This window comes from Camelus ferus, chromosome 32 (assembly GCF_009834535.1).
Source record: "Camelus ferus isolate YT-003-E chromosome 32, BCGSAC_Cfer_1.0, whole genome shotgun sequence".
Classification (NCBI taxonomy): Eukaryota; Metazoa; Chordata; class Mammalia; order Artiodactyla; family Camelidae; genus Camelus; species Camelus ferus.
Window position 1 is genome coordinate 18,485,186 of NC_045727.1, and position 22,840 is coordinate 18,508,025.

Sequence of the window (22,840 nt, forward strand, 5' to 3'; positions counted from 1 at the left end):
ATATAGCCCATGAACAATTTTTGCCAGTCTGTGGCTTGCCAATTCATTTCTTTGACAGTGTCTTCTGATGAGAAGATTTATATTTGATGATGTCTAATTTCCTTTTTTTTTTTTTCCTCTTACAGTTATTTCTTCCTGAGTCCTAAGAAAATTTTTACTTTTCTCTGGATGTGAAGATACCCCACTCTGTTTTCTCCTAGTAGCTTTATCAAGTTTACATTTATATTTAGGTCTAAAATCTATCACAAAATAATATATATTAACTATATATACTTATATACACATATATAAGTATATATTTTATGTATTATAATACATTATACTGTGTTGTACATTATATATATACACATACATATATAATGTATGCAGTGTGAGGTAGGTGTTGAAATGCAATTTTTCTTTATAGACATCTAGTTGCTTGTATACCATTGGTTGACCTTTTCTGCACCAAATTGTTTTGGTACCTTTGGCAAAAATCAGTTGATATAGTCTTTTTTTTTTTTTTCTTTCTTTCTTTCTTTTTTGTTTTTAACTAAAGGTCAGTTTATTCAGAGAGAAACATACTCCATAGACAGAGTACAGGCTGTTTCACAAGGCAAGAGAAAGGCCATGTGGTGTGGGGGTTGAGTGCTCAGCTTAAAGTAAAGGTAGATACACTCTCTGTAGACAAAGCGCGGTCTTGGAAGGCGAGGGAGTGAGAGGCCAATATGCAGTCTTGATCACTTAAAGAAGTGTGAGTCCTCCTGCTTTTTCTTTTTCAAGGTATTTTTGGCTATTCTAGGACCTTTGGATAGCCGTAAGTGCCAGGTGTCCAGTCACTGTCTCTCAGGTCCGAATTCACCCTTCAGTACGTGCTCTGGGATAATGAGGTGGGCTCCTTAAGGAGTCCATTTCTCCTTGAAGTGGGCTTGATGTTCACCTTTGTCAGTAGACGGCACTGGAAGGACACTGCAATTGCAGAAATTTTCTCTTCTTGGCTCCTTTTGCTGTTTTGCATGTCCTTGCCTTTCAGCTGCATTCAGCTGCACGGTGGGACGTGGGTGGGACATACACTAACTGTGTCCCCAGAGCACAGAGTCCCCTGGGCACTTTGCTGCCCTGGCCTGGTGACCACCTTGGCACAGTCTTCCCAACACAGACATCACCCACCCCAGGCCTTCCTACTCACAGTAGTTCCGCAGTCCCTCCGCACACCCTCCAGCCTCCACATACCTGCACCCTGCAGAGCTGTTTCCTGTGGCCCTCCCAATTCAGACAGGGCAGCACCAGCTCTCCCTCCCAGCGGTGATCTGACTCCCTTTGCTCATCTGTCCTGCTGCCTGATGATCATGGACCAGCTCCGGTCCTAGTATCCCAGCAAGATTCTCCACCATCCCGTGGGCTGCAACCAACCTCCTCCAAGGAGGTCTGAAGCCCAGCCTTTGGGAGGAGAGCCTCCAAGTTTGCCCTTCCTTGCAATACCCCTCTGTAACAAGAAACTCTCTCTGACCAAACTTGTCATCACTCACCTGGGAATTATATGGCACCTTTAGACAACTAACATTCAGTGAGTATGTGATGGTCAGGAAAGTGGGCTGTGGGACCAGGCAATCTATCCTGGCTATGTCTTTTAGCAGGTCTTAGACACATTTTACAACCTGTGTGTCCTCAATTTTCTCACCTGTAGAATGGGCATCATAACAGCACTCCGTAGGGTCAGAATAAGGACGGACAGAGATAATACATGACAACATTTAGTGTAGTGCCCAACACAGTAAATGCTCAGTTCCCGGCAGCAGCTGCTGTTAATATTGTTATTGCTTTTACCATCATTCCTTGTAGCCCTAACCAGATCACAAATGCTTAATGAAGAGCGCATAGTTCAATCTCCACTCTGCTATCCCCCAGGGTTCAGGATCCTGCTAGTTCCCTATTAGACGAGCAATAAAAATTACAGAATAACTGAGTTGCTGAGGAATGTTCTGTTTCCTGTAGAAAGAAGAAGTGAGGCGGAAGCAAATTCGTCTGCACATGGAAGGCGCGCTGACCGCCCGGGACAAGGTGGGGGTGCAGGATTTTGTGCTGCTGGATGCCTACACCAGCGAATCTGCTTTTCTGGACAATCTTCGCAAGCGTTTCAGCGAGAACCTCATCTATGTAACGTAACCCATTTCTCAGCTGTTTTTTTTTAGAGTGGTGGTTCCCATCTTGTCGTCAGCCTTGGTGATCGTGAACAGTGTCACTCTCATTAAACTAACCTTGAAAGGGAGGTGTCGAGGGACCACTGTCAGGACACTGTGATCCTTTTTATTAAGACCTTTGTGACTGCCAGGGACAGACCCAACTTAAGTCGGCCTAAGCCCCAAGAGTCACTGCATTGACCTATGTTAACTTTAGGGGCCAGAAATAGATCTAGGGTCTCGGATGCTGTCTTAAGGACTCTTTCCCGTCCCTCTGCTTTCTTTTGTATCCGTTTCCTTCTGGGGCAGCCTCTCCTCATGGTGGCAAGATGGCAGCCAGCAGAACCAGGCTGGTGTGTTATCCTCTTAGAGCTGCTACTGGGTGGGGAGAGAGTCCTCCTGGAGACCGGACCTTGGCTGGCTCTGATTGGCCCGTCTTGGGTCATGTGCCTGTCTCTGAACCAATCCCCATAGGTAGGAACGAGGAATATTCTGATTGGCCAGAGTATTCCCCAGCCCCCTTCTGGAGGTGAAGGGTGTGGCCAGTGCCCCCTGACCACTTGATATGGTCTGGGAGCTAGAGAAGTTTCCTCAGAGGAATCTGTTGGAAGAAGGCGGACTTGATGGCAGGCAGGCAAAAATAAGAGATGTGCACCACATCCCAGAATTCTTCAAGGGTCAAGATTGCAGCCCTTTACCAGAACTCTGCCCAGGTTGGTCTTGTTGCTTCCGGTGGTCATGTTTAACATTAGGTTCTCCATTTATCACCCCAGTTTGTTTTTTTGTTTGTTTGTTTTCATTTTTAAATTTTTTCCTGTCTTTATTCTTTTTTTCTATATATATATATATTTTTTTTTTAATTGAAGTATAGTCTGTTTACAATGTTGTGTCAATTTTTGGTGTACAGCACAGTGCTTCAGTCATACATGAACACACATATATTCGTTTTCATATTCTTTTTCACCATAAATTACAGTAAGATATTGAAAATAGTTCCCTGTGCTATGCAGTATGAACTTGTTGTTTATTTGCTTTATATATATTAACCCCACTCTGGCTTGATTGGTCTATTTTCAGGTAAATTCCTCTAAGGGTACACTCCACAGTGTTTGTGTGTGTGTATGGAGGGGGTGTTATTAAATTTATTTAATTTTATTAACTTTTGCTAAGAGTAAATGGGGTGATCAGAAGCAGTTTACAAATATTAAAAAATAAAAAATGTTTGTCTGGTAGTTATTTTGTTTGTAATGGTACCCGTGACGTAGTCTGCATGTGGAAACTGAGGTTACCACGGGAAATAAAGTGCTTCTGAGATTACATACTTGTCCTCGTGGGAATAGGTTTCAAGGATACATTGATTTATGTATAAGCAGAGGAGAAATGGTATGGTTTGGTGAAGTACAAGTTGGGTGACAGGATCATCGGGAATAAACAAAATGTTTCCAATTTGAACAGATAAATTTCAGAAACTTACGTTCTACCCTGGAAGATTTCTACCAATTGGAGCAATGTGGAATTTTAGTCGAAATACTCATCTGTGTTTCGGTTCTCTGTTCGTCCTATACGTTAGAAACAACAGTTGGAAAGATTGGAGCATAATTTAATGTAGGGCTGAGTACTACCGCCAGCCTTTGAGACGCTGAAATGAAAAGGAACAACAAACTCAGAATCTGAAAATACCAGATGTATTTTTAAGGGAGCCTAAATATTTATTTTTTTTATAAGAGCTTAGAACTTTTATTCATGAGTGTATTCCAAGAAGCTTTACATGAGCGGTTATATTACAAATACAAGTACTTCAAACACTTGAATATCAACAGAATCCAACACTGAGATCTAGGGAAATACCTGCCAGTATTTTGCCAGTGTTTTCCCAGTTTTAGGTGGCGGGGGTGTACACACGCTCTGCGTTCCCTCAGTCACCGGAAGGACCTTTGTGAAACACGAATCAGTCAGATGGTGGTGTCCCCCACATAAAGCTGTCCCTTTTACATAACAGTTCAGGGCAGGTGTTTCATTTCAGGAGCAGGAATGTTGTCTCCAATATCCATTGCATTTGGAAGGAACCCCCAATTCTTGACCCCCTGCATGATCTCAACTCATCCCCTCTGCAGCATCCTCACTACCGTCTGCCATTCTCTCCTCCCTCACTGGCCTCCAGTGCAGAGGCAGCCTGCTACACCTGTCCCCTCAGCCTGAGATGCCCTTCCTGCCCACTCTCATGACTCACTCCTCACCCTTCAAGTCTCAGCTCAAAGAAGCCTCCCAAAGCCCACAAGCTAAGGGGGCCTCCCTTCATCGCTCACTCACTCATTACCCCACTTAACATCTTTCTTAACACACTAAGTGAGGCAGCCTCGATCCCTTGGTTGGTTGTCTGTCCACCCATGCCATGTAGGTTCCATGACAGCGGACTCCCACCTGTCTTATGTATCGTGTTACAGCCCCAGCACTGGATGAACACGTGGGGATCATAGCATATGACGGTCTTTCGCTGTAGCCATTTGCACCCCGGAATTCCTCACTGGTGCTTTGGTCCATTCCTCTAGACATATATTGGGACCCTCCTTGTGTCTGTGAACCCATACCAGGAGCTTGGAATCTACACTGTGAGCCAGATGGAACTTTATCAAGGGGTCAATTTCTTTGAACTGCCACCACATGTGTAAGTAGCACTCATGGGGTCAGCAATAGGAGTATTTTTCTCTTTCTGCCTCTCATTTTTTTCCCTCTCTCCCTCCTCCCCACGCACCTACCACCCTCCCACTCACCCACCCATCCATTCATCTACCCATCTGTACACCCACCCACCCACCCATCCATCCATCCACTCATCCATCCATCCACCTACCCATCTGTCTGCATCCTTGATGCATGCTCGTTAGGTTCTGTACCTCACTTAAACTGCTGCCTTCTTCTGAAATAAGTCTTTCAACACAGTGGGAAAACATCAGCAGATCATTATCAAATCTCAGTTTAAATGTGATGAAAAGTAGAATCTTTGTATGGCTGCTGAGAAATCTAAAAGTGGCTAGAGAGGTGTCTTTTCTGGGAAGTGGATTGCTATAGTGCCATCTACTGGTGCCTGAATATCGTGGCCACTGAGGAGAATGCCCATTGGTAGGAACTTAACCAGGGTTGCAGATCCATTCTGCAATTTCCTGCCTACTCTGTGTGTGTCTCAGGCTTTGCTGAATTCCCCAGCTCCTCTCGCTGGTTGACTTCTGGGCTAATATTTAGATTCTCCCTTCATTTTTCTTCGTGACTCCTATTCCACCTCCCAGGGCATTTATAAACCCTTCTGCATCACCACCACCAGGGATTTCTGAAATACTCAGCTTTCAAACTCAGCAAGATGCTAAGATTATACCCTTGGGAGACCTTCATGCTTTGGTTTCTAATCTTGTAGCTAAAGCCCTTATAATAGTTTTACCTCTTGTCCTAAAGCGGAAAGTTTTAAAATCTTTTTGGTTTCCTGTCTCTACACTCCTAGTACTTTGAAGGAAAGGAAACATGAGATCTTATATCTATTGAATTATTTAATATTTAGACAAGATGTTATTTCCACCTATAATTAATAGACCATCCCTTGGGGATGTAATTTAGTATCTAGCTTATTCGTATAAGAAATGTTGATAGATTTTTACAGATGGGTAAATTTTGAAAAATATTTTTCATTCCTTCTCAAATTCTTTACCTCTTCTACTATTAGAGTTTTGATATCTAGTACCCTCCGTGTGTGCTCAGTCAGTGAGTGGGTCGTGGTGGAGGTTCGACACCTGTCTGAGCTCAGGGTCTTGTGCCACAGTCTGGATATGGCTTCCTGGAGGCAGCGTACTTTGTCCTTCCGCACTGGTGGGAGTCGGAGCCAAGTGAAGTAGCATCACAGCCACTTCCCACTCTTCCGTTTCTGCCTTGCTTCCTCCCCAGCTACGCCGTGGCTGACAACGCTTACCGCATGATGTGCTCCGAGCTAAACAACCACTTCATCCTCATTTCTGGGGAGAGCGGGGCGGGGAAGACGGAAGCCTCCAAGAAGATTCTCCAGTATTTTGCAGTCACCTGCCCAATGACCGAGTCACTACAAATAGCCCGTGACAGATTACTGCTCTCCAATCCAGTGCTGGAGGTAAGCGGTCTTTGAAGACCTAGGGCGGGGAGTTCCAGGGAGGTCCGTAAGGAAGAAGAATTTTCTGGGAGTTAAGAAGAGGGGTCTCATGGGCAGTATTGGGGTTAAGGGCGTGACCTTGAAGTCCAACAGTCATGGATGCTAACCCCAAGGCAGCCACGCACCAGCAAACTTCCACAAGTCACTCCGGATCCCGGAGCGTGTTTCCCACCCTGTGGAGTGAGTTGACTCATAATACCTCCCTCTTAGGAAGTTTTGAGGATTCAACGAAATGAATGCGTAAAAAGCACATAGCAGATTTAGTAAGCACCAAAATAACGCTCTATTATTTATTAATGTTTTTACTATTTAAAGTCGTTTTGATGATCATTTCTACGGTGGTAATTCATTGACTTGTGAGATGATTTTGAACTAAGTGCCATTCTCCTGTGTTTCTGTCGTCCTTTGTGTAAAAGTTCTTTATGATTGAAAAGAATTTTCCCAGTAGACCTTCGGGCTGAACGATTTACCTCTTTTATATAAGGAAGGGCCTGATGCTGGGGGCCGTCAGGGGTGCCTTCTAGAACAGCCAGGGCCTCGGGTCCAGTCTACCTCTCCTTAGGCTGTTTCTAATGTATTCCTAGATTTGATTCTAGGGAGAAGCCATTTTTCCCTTTTCTCTGGGTCCAACCCCAGTATTTGGCATCAGATCTTCCATAGTGTCCCCTTCTTAGAAGACACAGTGCGGCTTTCATTCTTGGCTGTCCCTTCCCTCCTCCATTTTCATGATAAGCAAGTCATTTAGGGTCGGGAATCTGATGAGCATGGTAAGCTTAAATGACAGAGAATGACAGTCTGGCTCAGCCTCCCCTCTCTCTGTATTCCAAGGCTTTCGGAAATGCCAAAACCCTCCGGAATGACAACTCCAGCAGATTTGGAAAATACATGGACATACAGTTTGACTTTAAGGTACACTGAAATTCCTATCTCTGGTTCATGGGGACCCCTGAACGTGCCAGCAATGGAAACCCAACCCAAGGCACTGTAAGTGGGGGAGGAAGGGCATTTATTGGCTCAAACAGTTTAAAAAAAAAATCCAAGATCAGCGCTAGTTTTACAAAATGCAAATAAAGACCATGATGAGATACCATTTGATACCTTTCTCCACGGGCAGGAAGTAAGTCTGGTGAAGTTGTGGGTCATTAGAATCTCTTAGCGTCACTGGTGGGACGTACATTGGTGCAACCCTTTGGAAAACATTAAATCACCTTGTGGCGTTGAAATCACATAATCTAAGGTGGAGCCATTCCACTCCTGGAGACATTCCTACAGCTGCGCAGGCACGCCCACAGCAGCACTGCTCACGATGGTGAAGGGACTGGTAAGACGTGCCGTGCGCCAGTGGGACGCCATTTCTTGCCAAGCTTGAAAACAATCGAAAGTAAACAATACGCTGCTAAGGCGTACATAATTACATGGCGTGGATTCACAAACTTATTTGGATAGGACCAGATAGTAAGTATTTTAGGATTCATGGACCATACAACTCAACTCTGCTGTTTTAGCATGAAAGTAGCCCGAGACAGTACACGATGAATGAGTGTGGTTGTGTTGTACACAGAATTCAAGTGGGACTCAGGCAAGTGGGAAGGGTAGACCCAGTTCTCAAAGACATAATTCCAAGTGACAAAGTGACACTGAGGCTGGAGAGCAGTAGTCGGCTGAGCATTGAGTGTAATGAGGATGAACTGGCTCAGGGTTTCCCAGAGGCTGGAACTCCTGGTGGCGTGTGTGCATACACTTCAATAAAAAATTTGATAGCAATACATATTTTTGAACTTTTATTGAAATCCAGCACATACTGAAAAGGACACAAACCATGAGTAGAGAAGAATATGTTTTTACATATGGACTTTCCGTGTAACCACCACTCAGATCAAGATATAAACATTTCTAGCACCTAGAAACTTCTACCTTTCTGTGACAAGGCCCCCCCCCCCCCCGTTCCCTGAGGTGATCACTGTTCTGATTTCTATAATCACAGATGCATTTTGCTGGTTCTTGAACTTCATATAAACGGCATAATACACTTGTTCTATTTTTGTGTCTGGCTTCTTTCAATCAACATGTCTATGAGGTTCAACCACGTTGTTGCATGTCACCCTTGTTCATTTTGTTTGTTTTGTTTTTTAAGTACCGTCGGTTACAGTGTGTCAATCTCTGGTGTACAGCACAATCTCCCAGTCATGCATACACGTGCATGTATTCATTTGCGTATTCGCACTTGTCCGTTTTTTGACTGAAGGACTTTTATCACCATTTATCTCATCCTGTGATGGACAGTTGGGTTGTTTCCAATTTGGGGCTATTGTAAATAATGCTCTGAACATCCTTACATTTTTTGGGGAGACCTAAGCACTCATGTATGTTGGGTATGTAACCCAGAAGTGGCATGGCTGCGTTCTTACCAGCAATGTTATGATAATTGATGGCAGTTCCAGTTTCTCCACACTCTTGCCAACATTTGGTGTTGCCAGTCCTTTTCATTTTAAGCAGTCTGGTGGGAAATAGTGGCTTCTCACTGTACTTGAAATTTGTATCTCCCCAATTTTTAATGATGTTTTGCTCATCGGTCACTTAAAGACTCTCTTGTGTGTTAAAAACTTTTGCCCATTTTCCATTGGGTTGTCTATTTTTCTCTTATTGATTTGCTAGTGTTCTGTATATGTCCTGGAACACATATCCTTTAATGGATACGTTATTTAACAATAATTAAGACTGTGGTATTGACACAAAAATATTAACTAAGAGGCTTATGGACCAGAATAGTCTAGAAAGACAGCCTCCCCACCATATATGGTCACCTGACTTCTGACCAAAGCACCACTGTGATTCAATATCAGTAGGATTAGCTTTCCAATTAATGGTACTGACCAACTGGAAACCCATGTGGGTAAAGAGATCTTTGGCTCCAATCACTCCATGTGTAAACATTAAATAATGATGGATCACAGTCCAGAATGCAGACGGTAAAACAATCGTGCTTCTAGACAAAAACGTAGAAAATATTTTCATGACTTTGGAGTAGATAAAAATCTTTCCAAATGGAATCCACAAAACACTCATCCTTGAAGATTGGACTGGACCCAAATTCAGAATTTGGAAGATATCCCAGTAAGAGAGCGGCTGGATTACTGTCGCCTTTGCCATATTTTTTTGTTCTCTTTTGAAGGGCATTCCCATAGGAGGGCGTATCATCAGTTACTTGATAGAAAAGTCTCGAGTCGTCCATCAAAATCACGGTGAGCGGAATTTCCACATCTTCTACCAGCTGCTGGAGGGCGGAGAGGAGGAGCGCCTTGCCTACCTGGGACTTGAGCGAGACCCCCAGCTGTATAAGTACCTCTCTCAGGTTGGAAGGACGAGCACCTGGCTCTGCTGGCTCTTTGGCGGGGGTTTGCAGGGGATCAGGCGTGCTTGTGGGGGGCCTGTATCATCTTGGTAAAGTAACCAGTAGCAAGGCGAGTGGTTCTCAGGCCTGGCTGAAATTAGAATCGCCCAAGGAGTTTTTTTTTAATTAATTAATTTTTAAATTGAAGTTCAGTCTGTTACAGTGTGTCAGTTTCTGGTGTACAGCATAATGTCCCAGTCGTGTGTGTGTGTGTGTGTGTGTGTATTCATTTTCATATTCTTTTTCATTAAAGTCTATTACAAGATATTGAATATAGTTCCCTGTGCTATACAGAAGAAATTTGTTTTTTTATCTATTTTTATATATAGTGCTTAACATTTGCTAAGTCTCAAACTCCCAAAGTATCCCTTCCCACCCCCTTACCCCTAGTTACCGTAAGATTGTTTACTATGTCTGTGAGTCTGTTTCCGTTTTATAGATAAGTTCATTAGTGTCCTCTTTTTACTTCTTCCTTCCTTCCTTTCTTTCTTTCTAGATTCCACATATGAGTGATATCATAAGGTATTTTTCTTTCTCTTTCTGGCTTACTTCACTTAGAATGATGATCTCTAGGTCCATCCATGTTGCTGCAAATGGCATGATTTCATTCTTTTTTATGGCTGAGTAGTATTCCATTGTACAAATATACCACAACTTATTGAGCATAGGCGTATGAGAAAATGCTCGGTATCACTAATTATCAGAGAAATGCAAATAAAAAATCCCAGATTTTTAAACAAAATTCCAAATAAATTTGAAAAAATCAGCATGTGGCAAGTAGTCAGGTGCTAGACAGTTAGAACAAAATTCATTTTTTCACAGTTCAGAACGCTGAAGAACTAGCTTTCTCATGCTTGTAAAGAAAACCATTTTGATTTCGGAATAGGTGTTTACACACCTAACTGTCCTTATAAAAATGCCATTAAGCGATCCGATTCTGTGTTAACAGGGTCATTGTGCCAAAGAGCCATCTATTAACGATAAGAACAACTGGAAAACTGTTTCCAATGCCTTTTCCATCATCGATTTTACTGAAGATGATCTTGAGGTATGGGCCCTGAGGGTGGAACTGCCAATAGTCAGGTCTGAGCTTGAGGAAACCATCCTGGTTTCTTGGTGAGTGCAGAGTTGGGTTGCCAGATTCCGCAAATAAAAATACAGGACACCAAGGTACATTTCCATTTCAGATAAACACTAACTTTTTAGTAGAAGTGTGTCCCAGCATTGCACGGGACAAACTTAACACTAAAAGAGTAGACATTTGCTTATTTGAAAGTCACCTGTGAACTGGGCATTCTGCATTTTATCTGGCAACCCTAAATTGTCCCAGTGTTGTGTGACAGCAAGTGTCATGTTTCCTCTTCCCTTGAAACCCAGTCTCAAATATTCAGTCACCTAGAATTATAGGAATATCATTTATTGATGCTTCTGTATTGGAACAAACTGGACCAAACTGTAGGATTGATAAACATTTTGCTTTGGTATCTTTTTGTCTTTGGGGAGTGGGATTGTTCAACCACTGACCTTTCAAGGACCAGAATATAATATCTGGGGCCATGGTACTTGAACGTTAAATGGTTTATTGGCAGGGGGCAGGGGAAGATGGGAAGATAGCAAAATAGCAGTGTCTTGTGCTGGAGGCTGAGTGAAGCATCTTCCCGGCCTCCACCGAGGCTCCTTCCCCCTTCCCTTAGTATCTGAAGTGGCTAAGAGCAAGGAGGGGATAGCTCGGTGGTAGAGCACATGCTTAGCCTGCACGAGGTTCTGGATTCAATCCCCAGTCCCTCTGTTAAAAATTAAGTAGCCGAATTCTGGGGAAGGAGGAAACCCCATTCTGTGAACTCAGGGCTGGAATTCGGGAGGGGCGGTTCCCCTTGGGTATCTCCTCTGATGACATTTATCAATTAGGCGGCCGCCGTCTTCTCTCCCCGCCCTCCTCACCACTTCCCACGTTCCTAGAATCTCTTTGGAATTATTGCCAGTGTCCTGCACCTGGGGAACATTTGTTTTCAAGAGAACGAGCAAGGCTGCGCCACCATACCAGACACCCACGAGATCAAATGGATCGCCAAGGTGATGGATGGACCACTTCAGAAGAGGGTGGGGGGTTGCTCTTACCGAGGTGGAGAGGTGAGGGAGTGGAGGGGGCACTGGATGCCCGCGCCCCAAGTGGCGAACATCACATTCTCCCAGCTGACACTGGTGAGGGGGTTTAAAGCACATGGGGGTGGGCGAGGGAGTGGGTAAAAGCCAGTTGGTCCAAAGACTGAATGTGGGCTGTTTTGCATTAAAGCATAGTTAGCAGTCAGGGCAGATAAGTCAGGGCCTGGAAACTCCACAGACTCTTTATAAGCTAGCAAGTGACGTTGGGTCCCTGAGTGACATTTTGATTTCTGCTTATTCAGCTCCTAGGGGTCCGCCCATGGGTCCTTCTGGAAGCTCTCACCCATAGAAAGATTGAAGCCAAAACAGAGGAGGTAAAAATGGCTCTGGGTGGAAATGTGCCCTCCCTTCCTCTCCACCCACCACTGCTGCCAGCAGGATGGTGGCCCTTGGAGGGGCCAAACCCCTGAGTCCTGCCCACCCAGTCCTGCGTGGTCCAGCTTCTACCAGAGCCTCCTGCCTTAACCTCCCCATCCCCCAACGTCACGCCTTCCTGAGCACGCCACTCCTCACATTCGCCCTGCCTTCCCTCCGTGGGGTCTTTGCACCTGCTGTTCCCCCTGCTGGAACACCCTTCCCTATGCTTCATGTAGTTAAGTCCTCCTCATCCCTCAGTTCCCAGGGATCACTTCTTCCAAGAGCCTTCCCTGCTCACCCCACCTCTGCCCTCAAGCACCATCTGTATCTCCTTATGTAGCATTTGTGACTCTCAGCTTGAGAGCAACACGACTCTTCTTTGTGTGACTTGTCGAATGTGCCCCGCCAACAAATGTGAGCCCCCAAAGGCTGGAACAGTTTGCCTCGGTCGTGGCTGTATCTCAGCCGCCCCGCACACTGCCTGGCACTCAGGAAGTAGCTGCTGCATGAACAGCACAGGCGGGAGGGACATCTTCCCACAGCAAGTATCCTTCCCGTGTCATCATTAAAGGCGAGCTTGCAAACTCAGGGAGCTTTTTTTATTTTTTAACCTTTATAATGATACACCCATCATCCTTCTCAGGTGATATGCCCGTTGACGCTAGAACTCTCTGCCTACGCTAGGGACGCGATGGCAAAGGCTGTTTACGGACGAACATTTACTTGGCTGGTCAACAAAATCAATTCCTCCCTAGTGAACAAGGTTGGTCCACGCATAATTGAGTGCCTTGCTCTCACTAACATGTAATGTTTTATAACCAACATCATTACTCTAAAGAATTTGTGAGAATGGACTGTAAGCTCCTGGTGGGCAGGGATGGTGTCCTTTCCTGTGTACATGTCCAGCGTCTAGCGCACAGCTGGCTCACAGAGATGCCCGCTGAATGATCTCTGCCGTGTGTCCGCAAGTGTGGGATGCACACTGTTTGAAATACACCAGGTGGCTTTAAGTGTACACAGAAACTGCTCATTGTAACAGCAGTAGATTTTAACGTGTGTAAGAAAAAACCTGACGACTCCTTTAAACTCACCGTAAGGTCATGTTTCCTTTTTAAGTGGAAGTATTTAAATAAGAAGGGGGGTTTACTCGAAGCTGGAAATTAAGGAAATGATATGAAGACATGGGGTACATGGATGTGGTGAGACTCTTGGGCGTCAGATCTGGAGATACTGACTCAGGACATCATACAGAAGGTTAAATTGTGTCTCTTTAAAAAAGAAATAGGCATAATCTCTATAAATGGCCATCCTTGCCTGACAGAGCTTGGTCCTCTGTTTAAAATGATCCCTAAAGTACACGTCTTCTCTCCTGGGTAACCCTCTCTTCCTGCTGTCCGTAGATTTCTTTCTCTCTCTGTCTTTTTGCATTGAACATGGGCTTGGGAGGCTGAGGAGGGCTGAAAGCAAGGAAGGGAATCAGAAGAGGAAGGTCTCACTGCTTGGGTGACGGATACAGAAGCTGGGATGGGGTCTGGGGGTGCTGCAGGCAGGAGGAGCAGGCTGGGAAAATTATTTCTGCTCCAAGGTCCTTCTGTGAGCCGTCGTTGGAGAGAGAAGGCACGAACTTTATAGCCAAGTCCCACTTTGAGGGCCGCTGCCAGGTTTTGAGTGTCATGGATTAAACAACCTAACGATTAATGGGGTGTGTTACTTTGACTAGGATTTCCCTGGGGAAACTGTGATCGGATTGCTGGATATCTATGGGTTTGAAGTCTTCGACAAGAATGGGTGAGTTTGTCATTACCCACTGGTCCTCCGAGCCTCTTTAAGGTCTGAGTCTGGTTTACGGCATCTCTGATGTTATTGGAATTCATTTTCCTATTCCTAGAAATCTCTAGGTTTGCATAGCCCCTACTTCATAGATTTTTCTAGCAGTAGAAAAACCATAAAAAATGCAAATGTCTTTTAGCTTTGACTCTTCTCATCAATTTATTAAATTATTGATTATTAAGGGCTTGGGTTTGTCTGCATCCTTAAAAATAAGTAAATTTAAAAAAAGATTTAAGAAACACATCAACTAAATGCAATATGTGGACCTTGTTTGGATCCTAATTTAAATAAACTAATAGTTTTTTTTTATTATGAGACAATCAAAAAAATAAGTAAATGCAATTGTTTTTAACTCAGTCTACTCACATACTTAAATCTTTTGCATCTCTAGTTTTGAACAGTTCTGTATAAATTACTGCAATGAGAAACTCCAGCAGCTATTAATTGAGAGAACCCTAAAAGCAGAGCAGGCAGAATACGAAACGGAAGGCATAGAGGTAAATATTTCAATGTTTTCTCTTCATTTGATTTCTTAACCTAGCAAAAGACGTTTACTGGAGAACTGTTTTTTTTGGAGATTTTTCCTAATTCGTATTAAGAATTGTTTTTCACTCCTTCTCTGCTTATTTCCTGGGAAATTATTTGGATATTCAGCAAATATTCTTCATAATGTTAGAGATAAAAATCAGATTTGGAACACAAAAGTTGGAAAATCAATGTAAATCAATCAATCATCCATTTAAAAACTGGAAAATAATCTAAAGGAAATGTATTACCAAAAGGGAAAGAGCCAGGGAGGGATAAATTAGGAGTTTGGGATTAACAGATACACATTACTGTATATAAAATAGATAAACAACAAGGACCTACTGTAGAGCACAGGGAACTGAAAGAAAAAAAAAAAAAAAAGAAGTTTGCTCACCTGACTCCTTCTTGGAGAATTCCTTCCCTCTTTGTCATTTTAGTGGGAGCCAATTCAGTATTTCAACAACAAGATCATCTGTGACTTGGTAGAAGAGAGACACAGAGGAATCATTTCCATTCTGGTGAGAAAATTGATACTGACTTGGAGCCTATTCAGTGGTGTCTACAACACATGGGAGAACTTTTTCCCAGGCTTACAAAGGGTTAAGAATTTGCAGGTACTAACTACTATATAGAAAATAAATAAACAACAAGTTTATATTGTATAGCACAGGGAAGTAGATTCAATCTCTTGTAGTCACCCATAGTGAAAAAGAATATGAAAAGGAATATACGCATGTATATGTATGACTGAAACATTGTGCTGTGCACCAGAAATTGACACAACGTTGTAAACTGACTATACTTCAATTAAAAAGAAAAGAATGCAAAAATTAATAAACAAACAAACAAACAAACAGAGAGTGGAAGCCCCTGGATTATTAAAGAGTGAATCAGAAAGCATAGAAATACCCTCTGTAGGGTTAAGTTGGTTAAGACTGGTTATGAGACAATGAAGTTGAGCGTTTAAGCTGGTCCAGGAAGCTGCGAAGTGTCCCCAGGAAGGCTTTGGAAGTAGGCATTAGGTGGGTGGGAGAGTTGACTTCATGGGATTTGTAGTCCATCTGGTTCCAAGGTTCCCTGATGAGATCCGAGAAGCGTAAGCGATGGATTACCCCCTCTCCCCTTGAAAAGCTCACCCGAACTTGTGTGAGATGGTGCATTTTAGTCCAGTGCCTTCTGCCGCAGCTGGTGAGAGCGTTTAAACTTGGAATTGATGGACTGTGGGGCTGTGAACTGAGACTTCTCTTTCTGTGTTGAAGGATGAAGAGTGTATTCGTCCTGGTCCTGCTACAGACTTGAGTTTCCTGGAGAGATTGGAAGAGAAGGTGGGCAAACACGCACACTTCCAAACGTAGGTATCTCGCTTGCCAGGCTGTTGCCTGGGGCAAGGTCACTGTACAGTTGACCTTTGAACAACACGGGTTTGAGAACTGCACAGGTCCACTTATAAGCAGATTTTTTTTTGTTTCAATAGTAAATACCACAGTACCACGTGATCCCATCCCCTGTGGGTTGAATCCACAACTATGAGCCATATACAAATTTTTGACGACGTGGAGGTTGGTGCCTCTAACCCCCATGTTGTGCAAGGGTCAACTGTATATCCATTTTCTTGGGTATGCGGGCAGTGCTCTCCGAGAGCACAGCTGCTGCTTTGTACGTAGACATATCATTATGACACGCCACCTGCACACCTTTTGTTGGTAGAAGTCAAGCTCAAGCGACTTCCAAGTAGAATTTTTAAAAATTTGTATCTTTACTCATCATCATTTCATTTTTGGACGTGTCCACATGCATGAAATAGTCTTTTTTTAAAAAAAAAATTCAGGTATAGAATACATGCAGTGAGATGTGTAGATCTGAATTATACAACCAGATGAATGATTATATTTGTGTCTACCCACATCACCACACAGAGGAAGCCACAGGGCATTGACAGCATCCCAGGAAATCAACTAGAAATTGACCTTAGTCTTTGAGACGAGGAAGAGAGAATTTAAGAGCATGTGCTCTGGAGTCACAGAGACCTGGTTTTGAGTCCCAGCTCAGCCACGTATTACACACGTGACTTTGGGCATCAGGGTTCCTGAATTTGCGTTTTGTCTTCTACACGATGGAGATATTCACATACCTGCCCTACAGCACTGTAAACGACTACGTAAATCACCTGTTGCAGCTTCTGGCCATCGCAAAGATTCAGTCAGTGGTAATGGCTTTATCAAACCTGTTGTAGAATATTGAAGGGATAAGTAAACGGAATCGGGTAAGTATACGGATCAAGAAGGGAAAAGTAGATTGTAATAGCTTCCCAAATGGAATAATATATGGCCATGAGGATGAACAATCCACAATACATGCAATGATGTAGGTAATGTCATCAAGAGGAATTAGACACAAGAGAGTACCTATCGTGTGATTCCGTATCTGTAAAGTATAACACCGGGTGAAAACAGCCTATTCGGCAAAAAGTCAGGCTGTCCCTGGAGATGGCTCCAGGTGGCGGGTTCTCAGACACTAGTGACGTTCTGTTTCTTGATCTGGTGCTAGTCACACAGGTGTGTTCAGTTTGCAGAAACTCAGTGAAATGTGCACGCAGGATGTGGGTGCTATCAATACATGTGTGTACATATAGATACGAAAAAAAGTTACAAGAAAGTATGAATTACCAGAATCTGAAAAACGATGTTTCATGAGTATTTTAGTCTCTCCACATCATAAAAATGTGAAGTAGTAAAACTGGGTTTGAGGCATCACCCAGAAAAGTGGAAGTCACTTCATTGTAGAAATGAATGTGTTTCTTTGGCTCATGTATTTTTTTTTTTTAAATCCTCCCTGCTTATGAGAAGGAAGGATCTAATTTTAGACAGACCTTGGTCTGTAGTCAGCTGAAATAGGTGGCAAGGTTTTGCTAAGCAACTGTTTGCTTTTAAATTTTTTTTAAATGAGGCTTTTAAAAATGTTTATTTTTTTTTTTTATTTTTTGGAGGGGGAGAAAATTAGGTTTATTTATTTACTTATTATTTTAGTGGAGGTACCCAGGATCGAACCCAGGACCTCAGGTGTGCCAAGCACACACTCTACCACTGAGCTATACTCTCCCTGACTCTTTGCTTTGTATATTGTTGGTGCTTTGTGTTGCAGTGAAGTAGAAAGGTTCAGTGTGTGTCTGTTTCTGTCCTGCTGTAGCCGGAAGCTGGCGGGTCCCAAGGGCCGAAAGAGGATTGGCTGGATGGAGTTCCGGCTCTTCCACTATGCAGGGGAGGTCACATACTGCACCAAGGGTGAGTGTCTATGGGGGGGCCGGGGGAGGCAGGTCACAGGTCACAGCCACGCAGGTGCCCCCGCCTCCCCTGAAGAAATGCTGCACATATATCTCAAACGTCCCCCAGCCCTGCATACAAACATGCCATTTAAAAGTCTTCTGAAATTTTTATTTATTACTTTCACATATAACCACTTTATTGAGATAATGTATATACCATTTATTTCACCTTTTTAACATTCCCAATTCCACTATCCAGTGTTTAGTATATTCACTGTGCAGCCATCACCACAGTCCATTTTAGAACCCCCAAAGAAACCCTTTACTCATTAGCAGTCACACCCCCATTTCCACCCCCTCCCCGTCTCCCCTCAGCCCTAGGCAACCCACCAATCTATGTTCTGTCTCTATTTCTAGGGAAATAGATTTCCCTATTCTGGACATTTCATAGAAATGGAATCACACAATGTGTGGGCTTTTGTGTCTGGCGTAATGTTTTCAAAGTTCATACACATACACACACACACACACACACACACACACACACACACACACACACACATCTGAACAACACATACACATCTGCATAACACAGATTGCTATTCTGTGTTCTCTCTTTTGCACTTTTCATTTAACGGGTATCGGCGGTCGTTTGGATTCATTGAGCAGTTACTCTGGGCCAGGCAGTCCCGAATGCTTCACCTCTGTTGCTCCTTTAAACCTCACACAACCCTGTGAGGTGAGTAGCACTGTTACCCGCCCACCCTACTTTTAATCTATGAGGCGCTGAGCTCAGAGAAGTTAAGGAACTTGCCCAAGGTCACACCGCTAGTAAGTGGCAGAGCTGGAGGTCAGACCCAGACCTCTTGCCTCCAGACCTGCATTCGCTCCCCATAGCAGCAAACAGACTCCACCTCGTTTCATACGGAAATCTCCAGGCACTCCCCATGGGGCTGCCCTGTCATCTGTTTGATGGACTCCAGTTGTTTCCAACTCTGTCTCTAGTAAACACGGCTGTGTTTGACGTCTTTGTCTATTTCGCTTGGCCGGTTTGTGCACATTATACACACACGGTAAGTTCCCATGGCATTGCTACGATAAAGGGTCTATCAGAAGTTAGGTTTTGACCACTTCTGGATATGTACCCAAAAGAACTGGAGGTAGGAACACAAACAGGCATTTGTACACCTATGTACAGTAGGAGCATTATTCACAAAAGCCAAAAGGTGGAAGCCACCAAGTGTCTATCAGTGGATGAATGGATAAACAAAATGTGCTTATACATACAACGGAATGTTATGCAGGCTTAAAAAAGGGCAGGGGATTTTGACACCTGCTACGACGTGGATGGACCTTGAAGACATTATGCTACGTGAAATAAGCCAGACACAAAAGGACTAATACAGTAGTAGGACTTCACCTACTTGAGGTGTGTAGTCAAAGTCATAGAGACAAAGCAGAAGAGTGGTTATCAGGGGCTTCAGGGAACAGGAGATGGGGAATCCGTGGTTCACGGGCACAGAGTTTCCCCTGGGGAAAATGAAAAGAGTTCTGGGCATGGATAGTGCTGATGGCCGCACAACAGTGTGAACTCACTTAATGCCACTGAGCTGTAAACTTAAAAACAGTTAAACTAGAGGGGAGAGTATAGCTCAGTGGTAGAGCACATACTTAGTATGCACAAGGTCCTGGGTTCGATCCCCAGTACCTCCATTTTAAAAAAATAAGTTAAAAGGAGACTAAGTAATTAAAATGGTAAATTTTATGTTATGTATGTTCTGCTACAATAAAAATGGTAGCCTTTATAACTCCAAATTGTCCTCTAAAAAGGACAGTTGCATCTTCGGCTTTTTTGATGCGTATCTTTTTTTTTCCCTTGATGCATGACTTCTTTAGCTGGTTTTAACTTTGTAATGCTATTTAGCTGCTGATTTATTTATCAACTGACTCGGTTTTAAGCGAGCATTTATAAGCCAAGTTTTAAAAGGAAAGAAATGGAAATGACGTATCTTCCTTTGTGCAAAGATGCCATCAGGTACCACCAGCCCCGCTGCTTGTTTGATTTGTCTCAGTAGTGGCGGTGCTTTTCTCAACCATCTACATCGTCTCACCTGGCCACCCTTGGAACTCAGCTCCCTCCCCGTTGTTTCAACATCTTTCCTTATCTGCGTCATTCTTTCCTAGGACACACGCACAATACGTAAAGGCTCTCCATGCCTGTGACAGCTCTTCGGGGTTTAGAAAGTAGGGTGTAAGCCATAAAATCAGTTCTGAGGACTTGATTCTCAACTAGGGGTGGGGTTACCCCCCAGGGACATCTGGCAATGTCTAGAGACATATTTGGTTGTCACAGCTGAGAAGGGTGCCACTCGCATATGGTGGGTGGAGACCAGGGATGCTGCTAAGCACCCTTACAATGAGCAGGACTGCCCTCCCCCGCAGGGAATGGCCCAGCCCCAGATGTCAGCACTGCCGAGGCCGAGGAACTCTGATCTCATCCTCAGAGGCTATTTTTTAGGATTTCCTTCTGCTATCAGTTGCAACGGAGTCGTGCATTTAGGCAAAGCCATTGATTGAGAAATTTTTTATTCCGTGTTTTACAGGATTCTTGGAAAAAAACAATGATCTCCTCTACAGACATCTGAAAGAAGTAAGTCTGAAACTTAACTATATGTATCTCTGATGGTTATAAGACAGTCACCCCGTGTCACTGATTTGGGGGTAGGTTTGGCCTGGATTCTTCTCTTCGATGCGTTATGTGAGAACTCCAGCTTGTCACGGCTGGAACAGACATTTAAGATCATCTGTATGAACCCTTGACTCAGCAGACCCATTCGGGGCTGGAGGGAGGGTACAGCTCAAGTGGTAGAGCGCTTGCTTAGCATGCACGAGGTCCTGGGTTCAGTCCCCAGTGACTCCTCAATAAATAAACAAATAAATAAAAAAACCCTAATTACCTCCTCCCCATTTAAGATTTTTTTTTCATTGTGGCAAGATAGACATACATAACAAAGTTTTCCATGTCGGTCATTTGTAAGCGTACAGTTCAGTCGTGTCAAGTACCTCCCCTTGAGTATTTGCACAGTCCACCTCCAGAACTCTTTTCATCTTGCAAAACTGAGACTCTGTCCCCATTAAACCCTAACGCCCTTATTTCCCTGCCCCCCAGCCCCCGGCAGCCACCATTCTACTTTCTATATGAATTTCAGTACTCTGGGTACTTACATAGGTGGAATTACACAGTGTTTGTCTTTTTTGTGTCTTTTGGTTTATTTCACTTAGCGTGTTGTCCTCAGGGCTCATCCATGTTGCTGCGTGTGTCTGAATTTCCTTCCTTTTTAAGGCTGAATAATCCTCTAGTGTATGGATATAAGGAAAAAGATTTTAGTGTCAAATTACGTTTTTTTTAAAACGTAGATTATTTTGAAAATATAAGCACAGGAGGAAAACGCAGAGGATACAAAAGCTGGTGTTCTTATGTCACCAAGTCCCTCTCCTGAGAGCCAGCTGCTCTAACCAGCAGCTGTTGTTGTGTATCCTCCCAGGGCTGGTACAGACCAGGATGTGTGTGTGTGTGTGTGTGTGTGTGTCCCATTTTCTTTTCTCTTCACACAATAATAACACCCTATGCATGTGGTCCTGCATCTTGCTTTTTTTGACCTAACACCAGATCTTGGAGATCATTCTTAAAAAGCTGGTTTATCCTGTAGAAGCTGGGCTGGACTGGAACACTTATTGCTTCACTTGTCAGGGGAAAAATCATCAGATGGCTTCCCCACGTAGACAGTGGATACAGTACAGATATTCCTCAACTTACAACGGGTTACGTCCCAATAAACCCATCGTAAATTGAAAATATCATACATTGAATATGCATTGACTACGCTTAACCTACTGAACATCAGAGCTTAGCCTAGCCCACCTTAAAGATGCTCAGGGAACTTACATTAACCTAGAGCTGGGCACCTAACACAAAGCCTATTTTATAGGAAAGTGTGGAGTATCTTGTGTAATTGAATACCCTACCAAAAGTGAAAAACAGAATGGTAGTGAGTGTCGCGGTGGATCACCCTCATGACCTGAGTGGCTAAGAGGCCTGCTTTGCTGGCCCAGGAAGAGGTCAAAACCCAACATTCGAAGCGTGGTTCCTACTGAATGCGTATTCACTCTCACACCATGGTAAAGCCACATCGTTGTAAGTCGGGGGCTGTCTGTATCTGAACATTTCCCTCCGCATTTGGTTGTGTTTTTCCCCTCTTCTTCTTCAAGTGCTCCCAAGGCAGGTGGCTCCGGTCCGTTGTGTGCCCTTAGGTTAATGTTCCCAGAGACCCTCTTAGTGATTTCTGAAGCAGCAAATGTGCTCATTGCTCTTTTCCTACAGGTATTGTGCAGGTCCAAAAACCGAATCCTGAAGGAATGCTTCCTGGTGGCTGAGCTAGAAAACCGGAGAAGGCCACCAACAGTGAGTCGGGAAGTGCCTGTGTGAAATTGGAAAGGTGGCAAAAATCACCCGGGGGGGGCAGTGGCTTTAGTTACGTGTACTTTTTCAGCCGTCCTCTCCTTTTTCTGGAAGTATCATCCTCTAACAGGTTCTACTAAATATATACTTTTCAAAGTTAGCCACCAGTGTGTTCATCTGCAGACATTCACTGAGCACCTGCTGTGTGTCAGGCACTGTGTTGGGCACAGGGGAATCTAGCAATAACAAAACAGGGTTCCTGCCCTCACAGGCCTTACAAGCTAGTGGGGATGGTACAGGAAGATACCATCAAATAAAGAAGTTACAGTAGCACGAGTGTCATAAAGGAAACTTGATGACAAGGAAACAGGAAGGTGGTGGAGGGTGACTGGCTCAGCGGCGATGTTGGCTCCTATGAGGTGCTCACTGCATATTCACTGAGTGAGAGAAGCATCCTGGAAAGATGTTTGTGCAACCTTGGCTTAACCGGACTGAGCCTGGGCTTCTCAGGCCCAGGCATCCA

The 22,840-nt window shown here is 43.8% G+C and overlaps 1 protein-coding gene across 1 annotated transcript in view; it reads left to right on the forward strand.

Annotated features, from left to right (window-relative positions):
• MYO1H (myosin IH) overlaps positions 1 to 22,840 on the forward strand; it is a 100,402-nt gene that overhangs the window by 62,131 nt on the left and 15,431 nt on the right. Inside the window, exons 2-17 of the mRNA XM_032471652.1 lie at positions 1,975 to 2,136; positions 4,709 to 4,824; positions 6,090 to 6,288; positions 7,156 to 7,236; positions 9,500 to 9,679; positions 10,668 to 10,766; positions 11,678 to 11,791; positions 12,124 to 12,195; positions 12,882 to 13,001; positions 13,959 to 14,026; positions 14,460 to 14,565; positions 15,034 to 15,114; positions 15,856 to 15,947; positions 17,783 to 17,877; positions 20,462 to 20,508; positions 22,240 to 22,320. Coding sequence (XP_032327543.1) covers positions 1,975 to 2,136; positions 4,709 to 4,824; positions 6,090 to 6,288; positions 7,156 to 7,236; positions 9,500 to 9,679; positions 10,668 to 10,766; positions 11,678 to 11,791; positions 12,124 to 12,195; positions 12,882 to 13,001; positions 13,959 to 14,026; positions 14,460 to 14,565; positions 15,034 to 15,114; positions 15,856 to 15,947; positions 17,783 to 17,877; positions 20,462 to 20,508; positions 22,240 to 22,320 — 1,713 coding nt within the window. The remainder of the gene's footprint in view (positions 1 to 1,974; positions 2,137 to 4,708; positions 4,825 to 6,089; positions 6,289 to 7,155; positions 7,237 to 9,499; positions 9,680 to 10,667; positions 10,767 to 11,677; positions 11,792 to 12,123; positions 12,196 to 12,881; positions 13,002 to 13,958; positions 14,027 to 14,459; positions 14,566 to 15,033; positions 15,115 to 15,855; positions 15,948 to 17,782; positions 17,878 to 20,461; positions 20,509 to 22,239; positions 22,321 to 22,840) is intronic.